This window comes from Malus sylvestris, chromosome 1, assembly GCF_916048215.2.
Source record: "Malus sylvestris chromosome 1, drMalSylv7.2, whole genome shotgun sequence".
Lineage (NCBI taxonomy): Eukaryota > Viridiplantae > Streptophyta > Magnoliopsida > Rosales > Rosaceae > Malus > Malus sylvestris.
In genome coordinates, this window is record NC_062260.1 from 10,645,676 (window position 1) to 10,665,959 (window position 20,284).

General features: G+C 36.0%; 1 protein-coding gene across 1 annotated transcript; it reads right to left on the reverse strand.

The window, feature by feature from the left end:
* Positions 1 to 15,307: 15,307 nt before the first annotated feature.
* On the reverse strand, positions 15,308 to 16,198 carry LOC126632063 (proline-rich receptor-like protein kinase PERK2). The gene has a single exon (XM_050302292.1). It carries the CDS (start codon positions 16,111 to 16,113, stop codon positions 15,598 to 15,600), a length of 516 nt encoding a protein of 171 aa, XP_050158249.1. The 5' UTR covers positions 16,114 to 16,198; the 3' UTR covers positions 15,308 to 15,597.
* Positions 16,199 to 20,284: the final 4,086 nt, after the last annotated feature.

Below are 20,284 nucleotides of genomic sequence, written 5' to 3' on the forward strand. Positions count from 1 at the left end.
CACCTCACGTGGGATTCTAAGTCCCACTTTAAGCCTTGGGCTAATAAAAGGAAAAGACAAATCAATTTCCTATTTCGCAAAGCCTTTAGGTGATATTACCGAAGGTCATATATGAGTTTTAAATAAATCCAATTGGCTTCTTATTTTTCCAAGTTTGAACATAAGTCTACAAATCCAAATCAAATACTTTACAAACTAAGCCAGTTTGATTCCGTTAAGAATACATAGGCAGTCTGAACCGTGAAACCGAGATGAATCCCTGGTTTATATAAACTAAATTCACTTTTGCTACTTTGACCAAATAATTACAAATTATACAAAGAGTAAAAGAGAAGTCTGCAAGCACAGTTCCTAGATTCCAATTAATGTATGCTGCTCATGCAACGAAGTTGAAGAAAAGTTTGAAATGACATGAAGCCGTATCAAATATCAAATGGCACAAAGTCATGTCAAGTTTCAAAGGGCATGAAGCCATATCAAATCCCAGATGGCACGAAGCTAAAGAAAAATCTCAAATGGCACGAAGCCGTATCAAATATCAAATGGCACGAAGCCGTATCAAATATCAAATGGCACAAAGCCACAACAAGTCTCAAATGGCACGAAGATGCGTTTTGCTCCAATGGCTCAAAGTCCTTGCCCGCACGAGCTAAAAATGAGCAAGGCACCAAATGCTCTAATAGTTCAAAGTCATTGCCCGCACGAGCTTAAATTGCACAAGGCATCAAAAGCTCCAATGGTTTGAAGTATGGTTCGAAGTCTTCACCTGCACGAGCTAAAACTGCACAAGGCATTAAAAGCTCCAATGGCTCAAAGTCCTCGCCCGCACGAGCTGAAACTGCATAAGGCATCAAATACTCCTTGCCTGCACGAGCTGAAACTACACAAGGAATCAAACCCCAACAAATACATGAAGGAACTACGAGTGACTTGATCCCTCAATGAGGGTACATAGGCAATCTAGGGCTTGACCTAGGTGTAGCCGCAAATGAAGGAATATTTTGTGAAAACATGTTCATTTAAGAAACATCTATAAGCATGCAATTAACAATTAAAGGCGGAATCATGCTTGCATGCACTTAAAAACAAAACATTAACCATGAAATTCAAAGCCTAGTAGATTGGTGAACCAAAACTCAACTCAAAACAAAGTGAGTTGAAATTGTATACCTTTGTAGATTCTGATAGGATTTTTACTGCTTATGTGAATGCGATAAAAACCTCCTATTTTACTTGCAAGAATCACAAGGTTATTGTAGTATAAACGGATCTCGCAAGGTCATTCTCCACAGGGATTATTAAATAATTCGAAACAAATCAGATTCCAATTAATGATTGTAAAGTAGAAATTGAAGTGATTGATTTTAAAAGCTAATTAAAATAAAAACGAATTTAATGATTTAAAATAAACAATCTGCAATATTAGGATTAGAGAAGAAAACAGTTTTGAGAAAATCAAATTAAGAAAGCACTAGGGTTCCACCATCACCTAGCAATCCTATGAATTTTTACCAATTACTTATGATCTACACATGCCACTTTGAAGGTTAGATTTTTCTAATTCATATTCTACTTGGAACCTCCAACGTAGAACGTATATCTAACATGCAACCCGTCCGGACGTTCGGATCAAATATGAACATGAAAGACTCATTATGCTTTATGAAAATCCTTTGAAAAACCATGCAATCCTTAAGACGTGATATTCATCCTAAGAGAAATTACAATTATTAATCACAAGAAGCCAGCGTCAATTTTAGGGAACCTTCCGACCAAAATTGCATCAAATTACTTTTCTAAAGATCCTAATGGTGATCAGGCATTAAGACAATTAGATAGTTTTTATCCCGGTGATTAACAATTCAAAGTACGCATGCAATCAATCATAAGAAATTTAATAAAAATCACATATTCATGCTAAGGCTCAAGGCTTCACCCTAGCAAAAGAAATTAGTTCCGCATATTCATAATTGAAATCATAGAAATATCTATTAAGAAAAGGATTGAAAACACCTTCAAGTAGAAAATCTTCAAAACCCTAGCACTTCTCTCTGTCTCCAATATTGCATAAAATAAAGCGTACCCTAAAACTGTAGACGGCTAAGCAATATATTTGCTAAGCCACCACCAAAAACCCTCGCCAACTAAAATTAATAAAAACCCTAAATAAAAATAGTAAAATTCGTCTAAAATCTGAACAACCACGTTTTGGCCCAAAAGCTGCTCCAAAACTGGCCCAATATAGCTGGATTTGATGTTTGGAATATTCTGAACACTTTTCCAGAAGGCCACGAACCCATCCGAGGTCATCTTGGGCTCCAAAAACGTCATTTAAGCCCAAAAACGTCACTTTCCAGCACTGCGCACTGCTTCTTTATTTCATCGCCAGAAAATAACTGCTTGGTGGAAAAATCCCAAATTTTGATACGATCAAGCTAATTGACTCACGAACGTCCTCCAATTGGAATTACTCCAAAATTCGTCCATTTGGTCCTGTTTTGCTCCAGAGGAAGTCGAAAGTCCTATATTGAAAATACAATTCAAAGTATCAAAATTCTTCCAATATATTAACCAAAATATACTAAGATTAGGGTAAAATATATAATATAAAATCTACTCATCAGATTCCTCTTTGCATAAGCAAAGGCTAATCACCCAAAGAGAGGGCCTTCATTCCTTACATCTAAAATCTATGGATTTGGATGGAAGAATAGGTTTCTCCAAGTTCCCAAAATTGAGAACCTCTAAGTCTCTTCACCAAGGTTAGATTGGAGAATAAATGAGTGACCTTGGAGTAGTGGGATTGCTAGATGCACCCTCCAAGGGGCCGGCCTCCTAGAGAGAAAAAGGAGAGAAATGTTCTCACCAATTTCCTCTAATGAAACCCTAAATGAATTTTGGCTATAAAGTCATATTTATACCTTTATTCATTTGAGTGGCAAACTTGTAAATAAGTCAAAGTTCACTACCCTTAACAATATGGCCGGCCTTAGGGTGTATTTGGGTTGTTTGGGCCTTTGTGAATATTTAGTCATTAAGTTGTCATACAACTTAAGTCAATGGGCTTGACGTTCGAAGCCCATTGGGCCTTAAGGTCCAAAACTATCACGAGGTCTTTAACGAACTTATTCATTTGATTATTTAACATATTAATTAATCCTTGCCATAAATAATTAAACCATTTAATTATTCTTACTCATCTCCATTGTTTCTTCAATCTCCACCTTACACGGTGTACGATCCATTAGGTTCCTTTTAGCGAGGCAGTGGGCGATTCAAACTCTTTCAAATCGATTGTGAATTGAAACTTACTTTCAATTCTCCCTTTAGTGATTATACACGTTTAGGGCTTCCACAAACCAAGAGTGACACCTAGCAGCATATCATGGTTACCCAAGCTAATCAGAAGAGGTGAAGAACCTATTCAGTTTGGGATTACAAATGCAATACGGTCTTTCTCTAATACAATACTCTTGACCACATTGTTTGGTTTGATAGTTTATTTATTCATGTCTACTATCCAATGTGATTCGTGTGCTTATATGATTACCTTAAATGTGATTTAGAACGACTTTTCTAAATCTCATTCATACTCTGGCCAGAGATTCTAAATCATATCATAGAGTATTCTCCCCCAACGGTTTGAAGGTTAGAGATCCCTTGTTGCGCATTCACTTGTCTCCATGACTAAGTGGCTTAACCCTAATGATGCTGTGGACACCCCGATGGGGTGACTTTGACATAATCAAAGATCAAGTACTTAATCACAAGACAACTGTGATGCCTCAGGTCAAAGGACTACTTTGCATTATCCCAACCATGAGTTCTCATGTGACATGAATATGAGAACTCTTCGTTGATCGTGTTCAGTGAACTCATTCTCTATTGAGCACCTACGTACTTGACTTGATGTCATACACACCAATGACTCGAGACTAGTCACTCTCCCTGAGAGAAGACACAATACGTACTGATCTTAACGGACTGTCAATGCCCAATTGGCAATCCTATGATCAGGAACATTTAGGATGTGTCTACGAAAGAATGGTCTCATGAATCTAACGTCTTTAGATCTCATTCTCCCAATCACATATTCCTTGGACTTTATCGTTTAAGCATATAACATTTATATGAGACGGCTCAAACAATAATCTTTGCCCTTTATAGTTAAACTAGATTAGTTTAACATGTGAAATGTCTGTAAAGTATCATCATATGATTGGCTTTAGGGCACATTTCCAACAATCTCCCACTTGCACTAGAGCCAATCAGCTTGGTCATCAGTGATGATACCTCTTCTTTAGTCATTTCATAAATGGCTGAATAGTAGGCCTAGACAATGGATATCTATATGTTATCCATAGAAGCAACCTTGAGAATAATGACGTCACCATTATACATGATTCTCAATCATGTGGTTTAGTCTCTCATATGAGTTCGGACCTTGATGAGACCTTGATTCCCTGGCTTGAGCTATCGCCCCATTAGTGTCATAGTGTCGATACACTAGATACACTTTCTGGTTGGAACCGAATAGAGAGTTCATAAATGAACTTTCTCATCCAAACAACATTGTTGTAAGCTTCTATATGGCAATATATTTTGCATTCATAATGGAACACACTAAAGTCATTACTTTAATGTTTCCATCCAAATATCTCTTTAGTCATAATAAAGAGATATCCGTTTATCTCTTCATTCATAATGAAGAAACATCCAATGATGGATTAGATTCATAATCTAATACATTTACGCTTCCATTACGTTACTCTAATTCTTCCTCGATCTTTGAGGAATTTATCCTTTAGTATTTCTTAAATACTTAAGGACTCACTTGACAGTTGTCATGGTTCTGATCCTGGGGTTGCACTGATATCGTCTTGTACCGTTCTAGGTACAACTCATATCAAAGTTTTTCATACAATATGAAATACATAAATCCCCTTTATGCGTATGCATAAAGGATTCTATTTACGCATTATTTCTTTGGGAGTCAAAGGGTACGTTCCCTTTGAGAAGGGCAACTTGCTAGTCTCACTAGACTCGTCCTTCTAATTGAAGTTTATCATCATATGAGAAACTTCCTAGCATCTTTTGTCTATTATTAGGGATTGATATAATCAAATTATATCTTGAAATCTATCAATATAGATTTCCATCCCATGTATATAGACTATGTCTCCCATATACATTCTATCTTCATATAATGTTTTAAAGTCATAACTTTAACGAAGAAGTATTCTTTTCATTTCCAAAATTAATATATCATATATATTTAAATTTTAGGAACATGATTAACTCCCACTAACCTTTTGTAAACCTAGTAAACAAAAGATTCATTTACATCTTTATGAGAAATCAAACGATTTGATCCTTTTCTCATAAGATGCTTATAGCTCCCACTAGCTTGCTAAGATTCATGATTTTTGGATCTCTACAACTTACATGTCTTGTGATTCATAGTTTTTAGACATATATTATCAAGACTATCTTAATAATGGTTTCGAAAAACCCATATCATGTGCAAACATTGAATCACCATTTAGTTGTAGCTAGCAATCTTCGAATTAATTGAAACCAAGACTATCTCAAAGATGGTTTCTTCAAAGTCAACCATTCTCTTTGATTGTAGTCACCTTAAGCTACAAATTAGCTTATAAAGGTTTCATTATTTCGGGTCAAATGGTACTTTACCATTTCCTTAAGTATATATCATATATATACACTCAATGTAGTCATAAGGATTTTCATTCTTATTTCTTTCGAATTAAGAGGTGTAACTCTATGACATAGTCATAAAGTTCAAACCATTCAACTGAGACGGTTTATAAATCCTTCTCGACTACCTTGGAGCTTGTGGTATAGGAATTAGGTTGTTATATTTGTTGATCATTATCTTGTTTCTCAAAGAACCTATTCTTTGAGTTCTATCTCTCGTTCATTTGCTCTAAGGCAAATCACATTGTAGGATTACAATGAACTACCCAACAAAACAACATTTGTTAGTTGGTTTATAGAAGCGATATCCAAAAGTTAATTTAAGGATATCCTACAAGATTGTTATCAAACAAATATTGCTTATAAGCACACAACCCCAAATCTTAACATGTTTTAAGATTTGTCTTTCTTTCCAACTACATCTTATGGAGTCATGAAAATATTGGAAGATCTTCTCATTGACAATCATATTGTTTTAGAAGTATATATCCTATATATGGGTAATAGATAACATCTAACGAACTAAATCTTATTCGAGTTCGTTCTTCTCCTAATGGAGAAATACATTATCTTATGATGCTATTTTCTTTGATATCTTTCAAGGAAACTCATCTAAAGTGTTACCTTTCCTTGGATCAAATCTAAGGAGGTAAATACTTCAGATGTCTTACTCATCAACTTACATTTCTTGAATTCTTTGAAACATTTTGCAAAGTATTCGGACTTGTGTTTATTCAAAATAAACTATAGTCCAACCGAGAGTGATCTTCGGTGAATGTCATCCAACATGAGTAGTATTATGTTGTGGACAAGTGCCACTAACATCTAAGTGAATTAACCTCAACAACTTTGTGATTCTTTCTTCTTTCCAAAAGAATAAAGTTTCGAACATTTTGCCTCCATACAATTTTAACAAGAAGGTATTGGATCCGGACCTAACGATCCAAAGCATCCATCTATCACCAACTCGTAACTTATGTTTTTGAGGTATCACAACTTAGTTGGGATTAGTCACTACCTTGCAACCTTTTGGGTTTTAAGCATCATTATATTCTAAACAGTTAACACTACCATATCATCTCTACTATAGAGATAATTAATTAGTTTACAATAATCTAATCATTCATTAATAAAGAACAATGTTTTGTCAAACAAAACATTTATCCATTTCACTTAGTGACGGAATTTAGTTCCTTAAAATTGGAATATAAAGACAATCTATGTTTTTCCAATTTCTTTGGTAGTTCATGTGAGGAAGTAAGTACCATCTGCTTTCGCAGAGATCTACATTTGATTCACGTTTCGAATGTGAAGTACTCTCTCTTCTCTCATTAATCTGCTACTTCTTATTAGTCACACTTTTACAACGATTGTAAAACATAGTTACTAATACGGAATCAAGCATTCAAGTAGAAGAACCAACTGTTTTGAACTATTCAAGAACAATTTACAACACCTTCGAAAGGTGTGTTCTTGACACTTGCAAGACATTTCTTGCAAATACCCTTTCCAATGTTCATCCTTTCATAAAGAAAGTTTGTTCCCTTGGAGTTAATTTTATCTTCTTCATTTGACTTCTCCTTTGACTACAATAGTCATGGTCCCTAAACTCCCACTATCTCTATTGAAACTTATTTCAATTGTGTTATACACATCAAACATTTTGGAGAGCATGTGGTTTATTGTTTACTACATAGTTTACAATAAACTTAGTGAACCATTAGGATAGGGACACATAGGTGAAGTCCTTGCCTAGTTCCCGTCTCTAGAAGTGTTTTAACACTTCAACACTCAATGATTCAAAATCATCATATGTCCATGTTGATGGACTATTTTTGTCAACCAACCATTATGTTCTAAACATAATTACAAACTTTCAAGAGTTGTACAAGGCAACTCTCATTTCTTCATACATCGAATTGTAAGTGAAGAATCATGGCACATTAAGTGTCCATGCCTTTGTGCTTTCTTCTCAAGTTCCTTGTTTATATAACAAAGAAACAAGCACTAAGTGTTTGCATTGACTAAGAGTTGTTCAAAGCAACTCCTATTTCTTCATACAACGATTTGTAAGTGAAGAATTATGACATTAAAAGTGTTGTCCTCTTTATGATAGACTTTTTCTAACATATTCTTCTAATGATACATTATCAATAGGAAGATTGTGAGGATTAGACTACTTAGGTACATATACAATCCATTTAAGACAATCTTTGGGATTGTTGTACCAAGTCCGGAAACTAAAGCTTTCGGCTTTTCTTTGTCAAGTTTTGGATAGCGTTTGCAAATATATTGGTAAACAAATACATAACGAATATAAATTGATTGATTTTAAGCCATTTGATTCGGGTCTTTAAATCAAATAGCACCACCCACTATTTTTGGCAAATTCCATATCCCTCATTGGAATTCGAGAGTTTTGGATGAAACTCCTAGTAGGGTATGGGAGACTCACTATTACCAAGCCCACCTCACAATGATATGATGTTGGCTAGCATTAATAATAATGAGAGAGTACGCTTACTCATTTGCAACTAATGCAAGTACCCATCTTATTTGGCCTCTAGAGAATGTCACCTCACAATGATATGATGTTGGCTCCATTGCACTTAGTTAAGTCATTCCCACCATGCTTAGTTCGTGAAGGGGTTCAAGAATAGCCTCACGATGATACGATGTCGGCCATCCTCGTTGCCTACACTCACCTCATCATATGTTTATGGATTCCTCTTGAGTATAAGCATGCACTTTGTACTCCCCCATGATAGGGTGAAGCCGGTGTACAAGTCATAAACGATTGGATCCCACCACGGTGGAAGGCCTACGAAAGAGTGTTCAAAGCACTCTCACGCTTATCAACTTAATAATGGTTTGGTTGAGGGTTTTAGGTCTCATCACATATAAATATTCATTTTAATCTTTATGAAAACAATTTTGGTCCTATTACAACTATTGGTCCATTTGATTGAATTTAGTTGTATATAATACTCCCACTATGCTTATAAAACGGTTTTTAAAGCAAGAGTATATGATACTACTAACATAAACTTTGCATTCATTTGATGGACTATATAGTTGCCTTAGGGCCTTAGGATGATTATGAACCTTTGTTTAGATTCAACACGAGCCTTGTGTTGAATCTCGGTCTAGGGATGGTGATTGATTTTAGTTACGCGTTTAATCACATTAAGGCGTGTTGTCTTACGGGCGTTGGACCCAACTACTTCATTTTCATGCATATCAAATAAAGCAAGAAAGAAGTACTTCAAAGTAAAGGTGAGCTTATGCTCATTACAACATTTGCATAAAACAAATTACTTTAAAGTAAAGAAGAGCTTAAGCCCTTTTACAACATTTGATCAAATCAAATTACAACCAAAATCTAATCTACTCATTCCCATGGTTCAAACAAATTTGAAACGGCCTATCACATAGCTCAATTATCGTAGGCTTAGGTTCATAATCACCCTTTAATTAATTAACACTTTAACTAATTAAATTGAATGCAACATTTTCATTTGGTTTTTTGTATCCATAAAATTGATTTAAATGGAGCTAAACAAAATGAAAATCCAATTCTTATTTAAAGAGACAAAACAATTTTGTTCTCTACTTAATTTGGGCCATCTTGCAATAACCACAACATTTGGGCTATATTGCGAAAACATAAACTTTTGGGGTCACTTTGTAAGAACACAAAAGTCCACTACTTCATGTAATTACACTAGAACCCAAAATTTAAACAATGTAAAAACTTCATAAAAGGAGCAAAACAATTTGTCCTTTAGCGTTTTTGGACCTAAACGTAAAAACGTAAACTTTTGGGTCAAAGTGCAAATACACAAAAGTATCAAAACTTTATGTAATTGCATAAAAGCCCCAAAAGTACTCCCACTTGAGGGAGGGCCGGTTTTGGAAGAGAAGTGTGAGTGATGTGTGTGTTGATTTGTGAGTTTTGACATAAAGCATGCAAGTGATGCAAGTGGTGTGTGTGAAAGGAAATTAATCCTTTCACACCCACCATAATATCTCTTACATCTCTTACACAATTTAAACAAATATCTAACACATTAAATCATTTGAAAAACATAAAACATAAACTTTATGCAATAAATCAAAACTTTGAATCAAAACACAAACCTTTTTGTTCTTGGCAAAAATGTCAAGAACAATGAAGAACACTCATGAAAAAACTCAAAATTTTCCATGAACATATTTCACCAAAAACCATTCCAAAACCATTCAAACTTTAGGGAAATAACATATAACCAAACTAGGGTACATAGGGGTTCCAAAAGTTACCTTAAAACATTTTTAACAAGTCAAACAAGAACCCAAAAATCCACCCTTTGGATTTGGCCGAATTTTCCCAAAGTCATGGCACCAAATTTTAGCTCCAATATTCATGCTCATATGAACTACATCTACAACATTTGAGATGGCAAATTTTCTAACAAAATTTACATTCAAATAAACAAGAATAAAGCTTGTAACAATTACAACTTTTAAATCAAAGACTATGAACTACAAAACCCAAAAGGATTCACCAACTACTAGACCTAGGCTCTGATACCACTTGAAGGAATATTTTGTGAAAACATGTTCATTTAAGCAACATCTATAAGCATGCAATTAACAATTAAAGGCGGAATCATGCTTGCATGCACTTAAAAACAAAACATTAACCATGAAATTCAAAGCCTAGTAGATTGGTGAACCAAAACTCAACTCAAAACAAAGTGAGTTGAAATTGTATACCTTTGTAGATTCCTCTTTGCATAAGAAAAGGCTAATCACCCAAAGAGAGGGCCTTCATTCCTTGCATCTAAAATCTATGGATTTGGATGGAAGAATAGGTTTCTCCAAGTTCTCAAAATTGAGAACCTCTAAGTCTCTTCACCAAGGTTAGATTGGAGAAGAAATGAGTGACCTTGGAGTAGTGGGATTGCTAGATGCACCCTCCAAGGGGCCGGCCTCCTAGAGAGAAAAAGGAGAGAAATGTTCTCACCAATTTCCTCTAATGAAACCCTAAATGAATTTTGGCTATAAAGTCATATTTATACCTTTATTCATTTGAGTGGCAAACTTGTAAATAAGTTCAAGTTCACTACCCTTAACAATATGGCCGGCCTTAGGGTGTATTTGGGTTGTTTGGGCCTTTGTGAATATTTAGTCATTAAGTTGTCATACAACTTAAGTCAATGGGCTTGACGTTCGAAGCCCATTGGGCCTTAAGGTCCAAAACTATCCCGAGGTCTTTAACGAACTTATTCGTTTGATTAATTAACATATTAATTAATCCTTGCCATAAATAATTAAACCATTTAATTATTCTTACTCATCTCCATTGTTTCTTCAATCTCCACCTTACACGGTGTATTATCCATTAGGTTCCTTTTAGCAAGGCAGTGGGCGATTCAAACTCTTTCAAATCGATTGTGAATTGAAACTTACTTTCAATTCTCCCTTTAGTGATTATACACGTTTAGGGCTTCCACAAACCAAGAGTGACACCTAGCAGCATATCATGGTTACCCAAGCTAATCAGAAGAGGTGAAGAACCTATTCAGTTTGGGATTACAAATGCACTACGGTCTTTCTCTAATACAATACTCTTGACCACATTGTTTGGTTTGATAGTTTATTTATTCATGTCTACTATCCAATGTGATTCGTGTGCTTATATGATTACCTTGAATGTGATTTAGAACGACTTTTCTAAATCTCATTCATACTCTGGCCAGAGATTCTAAATCATATCATAGAGTATTCTCCCCCAACGGTTTGAAGGTTAGAGATCCCTTGTTGCGCATTCACTTGTCTCCATGACTAAGTAGCTTAACCCTAATGATGTCGTGGACACCCCGATGGGGTGACTTTGACATAATCAAAGATCAAGTACTTAATCACAAGACAACTGTGATGCCTCAGGTCAAAAGACTACTTTGCATTATCCCAACCATGAGTTCTCATGTGACATGAATATGAGAACTCTTCGTTGATCGTGTTCAATGAACTCATTCTCTATTGAGCACCTACGTACTTGACTTGATGTCACACACACCAATGACTCGAGACTAGTCACTCTCCCTGAGAGAAGACACAGTACGTACTGATCTTAACGGACTGTCAATGCCCAATTGGCAATCTTATGATCAGGAACATTTAGGATGTGTCTACGAAAGAATGGTCTCATGAATCTAACTTCTTTAGATCTCATTCTCCCAATCACATATTCCTTGGACTTTATCGTTTAAGCATATAACATTTATATGAGATGGCTCAAACAATAATCTTTGCCCTTTATAGTTAAACTAGATTAGTTTAACATGTGAAATGTCCGTAAAGTATCATCATATGATTGGCTTTAGGGCACATTTCCAACAGCAAAATCAAATAAACCCCCAAATTCCCAAGTTACGATTTATTCATATTGGAATCAAAGGGTTTTTCCTTTTAACGAAGGATTGTAATTAATAGACGCATAATCTAGAATGAGTCGAACCCAAATTAATAAAAACCTCTTTGGAAAAATGAACGGAGGTGAAATTATGTCGAGTGAATTATTTGTTTACATATTGTGTACAATTTTTGCTCAAATATGCTAATTCTTTTTTATTAATTTATTTGTTGGTAAAACAATTCTTTTTAGGCTAAATTGGATTGTTCATCCCCGTGGTCATAGGACACTTGCATGATGACCCCCGTGGTGAAAAAACTAGGAATTAAACCCAAGTGGTCTAGAATGTTAGCAAATTTAGTCCAAAAGTAAGATTTTTGTTAAAGGACTGTTAAAAGTTGGGGTAAAACTGTATTTTCAGTTCCAATTGACAGTGAATTGGGGCCTTTTTTTATTTAAAAAATTAAGCATTATTTTTTTGTTAATTGTTATAAAAAAATATTTATTTTAAATGTTAATTGGAACTGAAAATACAGTTTTACCCATACTTTTAACAGTCATTTAACAGAAATCTTACTTTTGGACTAAATTTGCTAACATTCTTGACCACAGGGGTTTAATTCCTAGTTTTTTCACCACGGGGGTCATCATGCAAGTTTCCTATGACCACGAGGATGAATAATCCAATTTGGCCTTTTTTTAATAACAAACGATGTTCATCTACACGAGGGGGTAAGCTAAACCTTACAATGATAGCAATAATGTGGTTCGAATCCATTTTTGACGGGAATCAAACCTAAGACCTCTCACTTACAAGTAAAGAAGAATACCATTAGATCGTAGTACTAAGTGACAACATTATTTTAACTTTGTGAGAGAAAACTTTTAATTTTTTTTATTTTTCTTCTACGAGAACAAAATTTAGTGATGGGTGGAAGGGCGATCTTGGAATTTGATAAATAAGTGAGGGTATAATGGGGATGAAAAAACAATCCTAATTCCCCCAATAACTCAAAATACAATTATCACCATGTTATAGGTAATCTAATTCTTTCAAATTTTGGAGTTGGATTAAAAATTGCATGGATCCTACCATATTTTTGTTTCCCCTACAGTCTCACATTTCTCAAATACAACTTCAATAATTTATTCTTTTCCATAAGGAGTTATTTATATGAATACAATGAAGCAATAATAGGAAATAAATTAAATGAAACCTTTGTTCATAAAATAATGAAATTTTGACCAAATCAAATCTCTAAATTGCTTTCCCTTATATTTTCCAACCATTTGCAGAATTTTCTACATAGTTGAAAGAGCTTTTGATTGTTAAAAAGTTTTTATTTTATTTTTTAATTTTTTTAACACAAACTCACACATTTGCTGGCCACTCTCTCTGATGCAAGTGGGTTCCAAATAAAAGGGTAAATCCTATCATTGAGAGTGTGTGTAAGCAAATGTATTAATTTTGTATGCGCAAATAAAACTATTAATAATTAGTTGTAAGAAAGCTAACAAGTAAATGTCGCTCCATTATTGATGTTGACTAATTGGCGAAGTGGATCAAAGATCAAATTAATGAGCAAATCTGGCAGCAAGAAAAATACCTTGCATATTTGGGCTCACCACTTTGTTAAGAGATATGGGTTTTCCGGCCAAATTCTATCATTTACTATGTTTTATCAGTATTTTTTAGTTTTTAAGACATTTTTTTGGGTATTTGGTATAATGTAATTCTTTTCCTATTTGAAATTCTAAAAAGTATAGGGCTAAGAAACACTATAAATCACCTTTAGACCATCTCCAACCATGAGCTAAATGCCAAATTCACCCCCCCACCAAAACCCAACCCAACCCAAGCCAAATCCTTGGGCTAAAAGCTAAAAGCCAAACCCAAGCCAAATTCCCCCCAAAATTTAGCCTAGGATTCGGTGTGGGCCTCACTGAAATGAGTGAAACCCAACGTCTGTGTGCCAATCCCCCCCCCCACCCACTCGCCTGACGCGCGCGATGCACGACCCTTCAGACAGACAAGGCCCCACCCACGTGGGCCTGTTGGCCACCTTTCCCAGGCGCCCCAACGGCTACTTTGATCCGACTGTTGCGATCAACAGGCCGTTGGTTGATCCAACGGCCTAGATTCAAATTTACATATATATTTTTTTGTTTTTATATTTATATATTTATTGAATCCAACTGATGAGATTAAATATAATCAAATCTAATGGTAAAAAAAAATCTAACGACCTAAATTTAAATCCAACGACTAAAATAATTAAAAAAAATTATTTAACTCAAAATTTACCAAAAATCTCTATAAATACCTATGTATTTGTTCAAACATCCACACAAAACTCATTTTTCTCCTACAATTATTCCAATTTTTCTTTCTACCATTTCCAAATTTTGTGTTTATACATCCCTATCATGATTTTCATATTCTTTTATAGTGTTTCATGAGTTTCATATATGGATTTAGTGATTTTTCAATATTCATTGGAATTTAAATATTTTTAGATTAAAATGTTCATAGAATTAATTTACGATAGTCTACATAATAATTCCGGGCTAAAATTTTAAGCCAGAAGGGTTGGAGCAAAAAAACTGTTTCTGGGCTAAAAGCTCAATTGTCAGGCTAAAAAATTTGGCTTTTAGCCCAACAGTTGGAGATGGTCTTAGAGTGTACAATTTGTTATCTTTTGTAACTTTAATTTGTAAACTTTGACGTTTACTCATTCTCTAGTGGATTTCAAATTACTTGCTTTTTGATTGAGGTTATCGTTTAATATATTTACTTTGTCACGCTATGTCAATTACTTTTACCAAAACACTGCTCCAACTTACCATTTTTTTCCACGCACCTCTAGCATTTAAATTGAATAAAATCAAAAGTAATTAATGGACCAAAATAAACAGGATGTGCACAAAGAGAATGGACAAAAATGAATTTTGTATTTTCATTCAATTGACTTAATAACAGTTTCATGTTACAAATCCATTTTGTTCTACTTCAGTCTGGCAAGTTATGGTAGGAAGATATTATATAATCCCACTTTTCCTCTTTCCATATTTATTTTTTTTAACTTTTCTTTCTCTTTTTGTTTTTCATTTTCCAGCTACCTTTACGGTTAATACCATAATCTAGTTACTGGCTTGAGCATAAAGACTTCGAACAAAGATCATACATGGTAAGATTAATTCAATAAATGTTTTATTAAAGTATAATCAAGAAAATACAATCACAAACACAACAATATACGTACCCAGAACATATAAAACCGAAAAACTAAAAAGAAAAAGAAAAAGAAAAAGAAAAAGAAAAGGGGAATCATGAAAATTAAACATCCGCACAAGCTCTCCAGAACAATAACATAGAGTAATTAATAAGCCATCGTACAGCACATCCAAGAAATCAGATAGTAGTAGTGTAGTAAGAAAGGAGAACCATGGCGGTTATATATGTGATCATCTCCGGTGGTTTAGTTTGATGGGGGTGGGGAGAGGAATGGAATGCTTGGAATAGTTGATGGAATAGTTGGGATTGAAGGGATTGTTGTGGGAAATGATGGCAGTGGGTTGGCTGGCAATGGAGGTAGTGTTGTGGGAAGAGTGGGCATTGCCGATTTTGGCAAAGATGGAATTTGAGAGCTTGGCATTGGAGGAAGAGCAGTTGGACGAGTAGGCAATGGGTTAGAGGGCAGGGGTGGCAAGGTGGCCTTGGGCTGTGTTGGCAATGAAGGCAACGGAGGCAATGTGGTCTTGGGCTGTGTTGGCAATGAAGGCAACGGAGGCAATGTCGTCTTGGGAAGAGTTGGCACTGAAGGCAACGGCGGCAATGTGGTCTTCGGCAGAGATGGGATGGTAGGGACGGGTAGTGCTGGCGGTGGAGCTGCTGGCGTGTCCAAAAGGTGGCGAGCTGCTTGGCTCATACGGACGCTTGAAAGTGATAGCACCGCCACCGAAAACAGAAGGAAGAAAATCTTGGGGAAAGCCATGGTTGAACTTGTGACGAAAGTAAAGCTTTGATGAGGAGTTGCTAGGTAATCTCTTAAAATGTTGTTTGTTGTTATGAAGAGTAGAATGTGCCTAGTATTTATAGGAAAAATGTGGGGAAGTCTCTTTGTGCTTAAGTTTGATGAGTTGTGGTTGGAGGAAGCGGGAAAAAGAAAAAGAAATAGTTAGTTCACCTCCCTAAAGACATTGGTTCTAAATTCAAAACCAATCCAACGCAAAAGAATGCTTCAACTCATGCACGCAAACCAGTAATAAAATGGTTATTGGACTTGCATTAATTTAGTGAGTTGGTGACGAACCAAGTAGGTAGTGCTGTTATTTCCTTGGTATTGGATTGGCTATGTACCTGTGTTAACTTCTCTCATCTTTTTCATTTATTTTTTTGGCCTGTTTGTTTTTTTAAGGGTTTAGGGGGAAGACTCTGAAAACTTAAGCCAACTCCACTTAGTGGGATAAAGTTTGGTTGTTGTTATTGTTGGTTGTTTTGGCAAGGGGTTCCTTTTGTTTTGTTTTATCTTTTTTCTTTTCAAATATTCATCTAATTACAAGATATGTATGGAAGTTTAAAAGCTGAAATTTATGGGCAAGTCAAGGGCACACAATTGTAGGTGAACAATGGGGGAAACGTACGTGCTTCAGTTGCTTCCTAAATAGCATATCAACCATATTCAACTTCAAGTTCAGTCAAATGTTATAGCTCTATAGGAGAAGATTAATTGACTAATTAATTTATTACCAAATTCGCCTTTGGCAAATATCGCATTTAAGATCTCTCACTTACAAGTAAAGAGGAATACTACTAGACCTAATATTTAATGACTTATTATTTATAATTTAAATTATGAAAGAGTTCAACTTGGAGAGCAAATAGACAAAGAGCAGAAAACTAAAGGGTAAATTACACAAAACTACCTCAACCATTGGTCGAACCACAATCTCATACCTCATGTTTTAAAAATTACAATGTCATACCTCATCTTACAAATTTGTTGCAATGTCAGACCTCTATCAAATGTTCTATTAATTTCTCTGTTAAATGCTGACGTGGCTTGATACAGGTCCACTTCCTAGTCCAGTTGGATTCAAAATTAATTAAATATTCAAAAACTAAAACTAAAATTATTTAAATTTTTTATTAAAGAAGAGGGACCCACCCCCTGCAATCCCATCCCCTCACCCTTCTTCCTCCATCCACCATCTCGGCCGTAGGTCTATCGATTCACTCATTGCTGCTTAAGTCTTCCCAATTCGTCCAACCCATCTTCCCTGTCCATCGCTCCCTACCCATCTTCTTTGGAGTTCTTCCTCTAGCTTTTGCCCCTCTTCTTCTTCCTCCTTCTCCCCCTCCTCTTTGTCTTTTTTTTTTTTTTTTTTTTTTTCCGGCAGATCATATTGCATAGAAGGCAGGAAGGCGTTAAAGCTTTACAAATCTTACCACCATTCTATTGGGAATTGGGGACACTTGGGATTTCGTAGGAAATAGGGATACATTGCTTTTGGTATTCTATTATGCCATCAAAAAGGTTAAAGCTTTACCGCCCATTTCAATGTCCTCCATCACTTGGATTTGTTTACAAATTACAAAATTGTTTCCAATCCCAAGTGTCACCCTCGCTCACTCAGAAATCCTAATAAAATACTCAAAACAATTTATCCCCAATCCCTAATGCTACACCCTCACCATCCTCTCCAAAGACAAGATTGTCGGCGTAAAAAACCTTGGAATTCCCTGGTTCGATCCACCATGAATGGCAGCCAAACAACGTGAACTCTAGGTGGGTCTTGTTTGTGGCACTGAGAGTAGTGGAACGACGGTGGTGGCGACGATGCTTGTTATCAGAGTTCGTGGTCAACTCACCTGGGAAGTTTTCCCAAGAAACGATGGTAGAGGAGACGGGTGGGGAAGAAGAGTGAGGGGATGGGTTTGTAGGGTAGGTCCTATATTTTCAAATAAAAACATTTAAATAATTTTAGTTTTAGTTTTTAAATATTTAATTAATTTTTAATCCAACAAGACTAGGAAGTGGGCCTGTAATGACTTGTTCCCAATTTTTACGGTTTATATAATTTTAATAAGTGAATTTACGAAAATGTCATTCGAGGCAAAGATGTTGACTCTTGTTGATTGCTTTGTCATTTCACGTCAGACTTGTTTTCTTGGCATATCCTCGTTGTACTCGTCGCTACGAACGCGTGGGCGCAAACGAAACGCAATTTGGAGTTATAACGAAGGAGATATTAGCATTTAAAGTCGGGGGCATTTAGTAAATTAATTATTTCTAGAAAGATCCAAATTTATTTAGCTTAATCTGGAAAGCCACGTGTGTGGCCCAGATTTAAAGGTAAAAAGGATGGGTGGTGGAGATGGAGTATAAAGGAGAGAAAGGAGGGAGGAGCCGAACTAATCAGAAATGAAGAGACAATAGGGTGACCAATTAGAGAAGAGAGAAGGGAAAAGAGGGAAGGGAGAAGGAGAGAACCGGCCAAACCCGATTTCACCACCTGACCCGCCAACTTGCCTCACTCATATCTCCTTCGTATGAACTCCGTTTTGGGTGATCTTGGTGTCCATGGAAAGCCCTTGATGAGCCCTACATTTATGTAGTGTTAGATTTCCAAATTTCTTACCTAAATTCACAAATCAAAGCCACAAACCCACAGGGGCATTCGGCGGTTTTAACCTTTTTCCGGTGACTGCGGCGAGTTTCACTGTCGATTATCACACCAAAAGACTCCTCTCAACCCAGGAGCAAGGCCCAAGCTTTGGTGAAGGAATTGGAGTTTGTTTTGGTGGTGAATCAACAACAACTAATTTTAAGGGTTTCCAATGGGATTCCTGTAAAATTTGAGAATTTTTAGAAATAATTGAATTTTCCAATGAGTAAGGGCGGCCGACAGCCACCTGCGGTGGTGCGTGGGCCGAGATGTCCCCTAACCTTCTTAGGTTAAATTTGAATACCCTGATTCCATTGGTGAAGTCCGATTGACAAATTTTCGTCATTTGAACGTAGTTCCATTAAGGTCCACCGTTTGATTATTATAGCAATTGATGATCTGACCGTTGGATCGTCACCAAACTTTGACACGTTATAATACGTAATATTGGAGGATATTAGAAACTTACAGATCGGGAGTCCGACGTACGGATCTTCCCAAATAGGATATGTAAGTTATATGTTCTATTGATAAGAATTCTAAGATATGATTTGATAATTGTTCTAGGTGCCGATTGTTCATGACGCCTTGATGTTTGTGCTAGGGAGTTGTAGCGCGGACTCCAAGTGAATGGGCTTTTGGTTTTCTATATATACGTATATATGTTTTCTATTTTCCCAGAAATTGTTTTAAATGGATTTACGTTTTTAAATGCCATGTCATGCTTGCATTTCGTTTTATTATATGCATTGGTATATATATGCATACTATTGTATGACGCTACGGAGGCCAAGTAAGTTTCAGGTGAGTACTGTATGATGTTAGTGGTTGCATTGGTTATGATTATACGTAGAAGCATGTAGAGCTCATTATCCTGCACCCCAGTGTTAGTGCTCCCTCCCATGGCCAGGGCACAGTCCTTCACGTGTAGTTCACATCTCGCACCACACGCTCACCTTGAAGTTTGGTACACAACCCTGTCGTACATACCACATTAGGTGGTTCTGACTCGTAGGTGACTCGCGATTATTCTCACAGCCTTCACGTGATCGTAGCACTTGAGCGTACTTATTTACACCCAGCCCTGTCGTACAGACCACAATAAGTGGTTCCGACTCTTGTGCAGGCATATTTGATGAGGTATAGGTTTAGTAGTACATGTCACATTAGGTGACTCCGGCTGGCATATCATTTTGCATTGATTTATTTCACCTGGCTTACTTATTTTATTGATGAGATACTTGACATAACATAAACTCGGTTTTCACTATTCTCGAGCATGATTTCTATATACGTATGTATTATTATTTTTTGGAAAATTATACGGGTTTTACGGCGATGGGTTATAACGCTTTCAAAAGGTTTTTATTAAAAACTTTATTTTCAGGCCCACTCACCTTTGTTTTTACGCCCCTCTAGGTTTTTAGCAGCTGAAAGTTCGTATCGATGAGGATTCGTGATGAATCTCAGTATAGGTGGCTACCTCTGAGGGTATGA

Coding starts and splice junctions, on each gene's coding strand:
- LOC126632063 (XM_050302292.1), bottom strand. CDS start 16,113: ATGGCTTTCCCCAAGATTTTCTTCCTTCTGTTTTCGGTGGCGGTGCTA.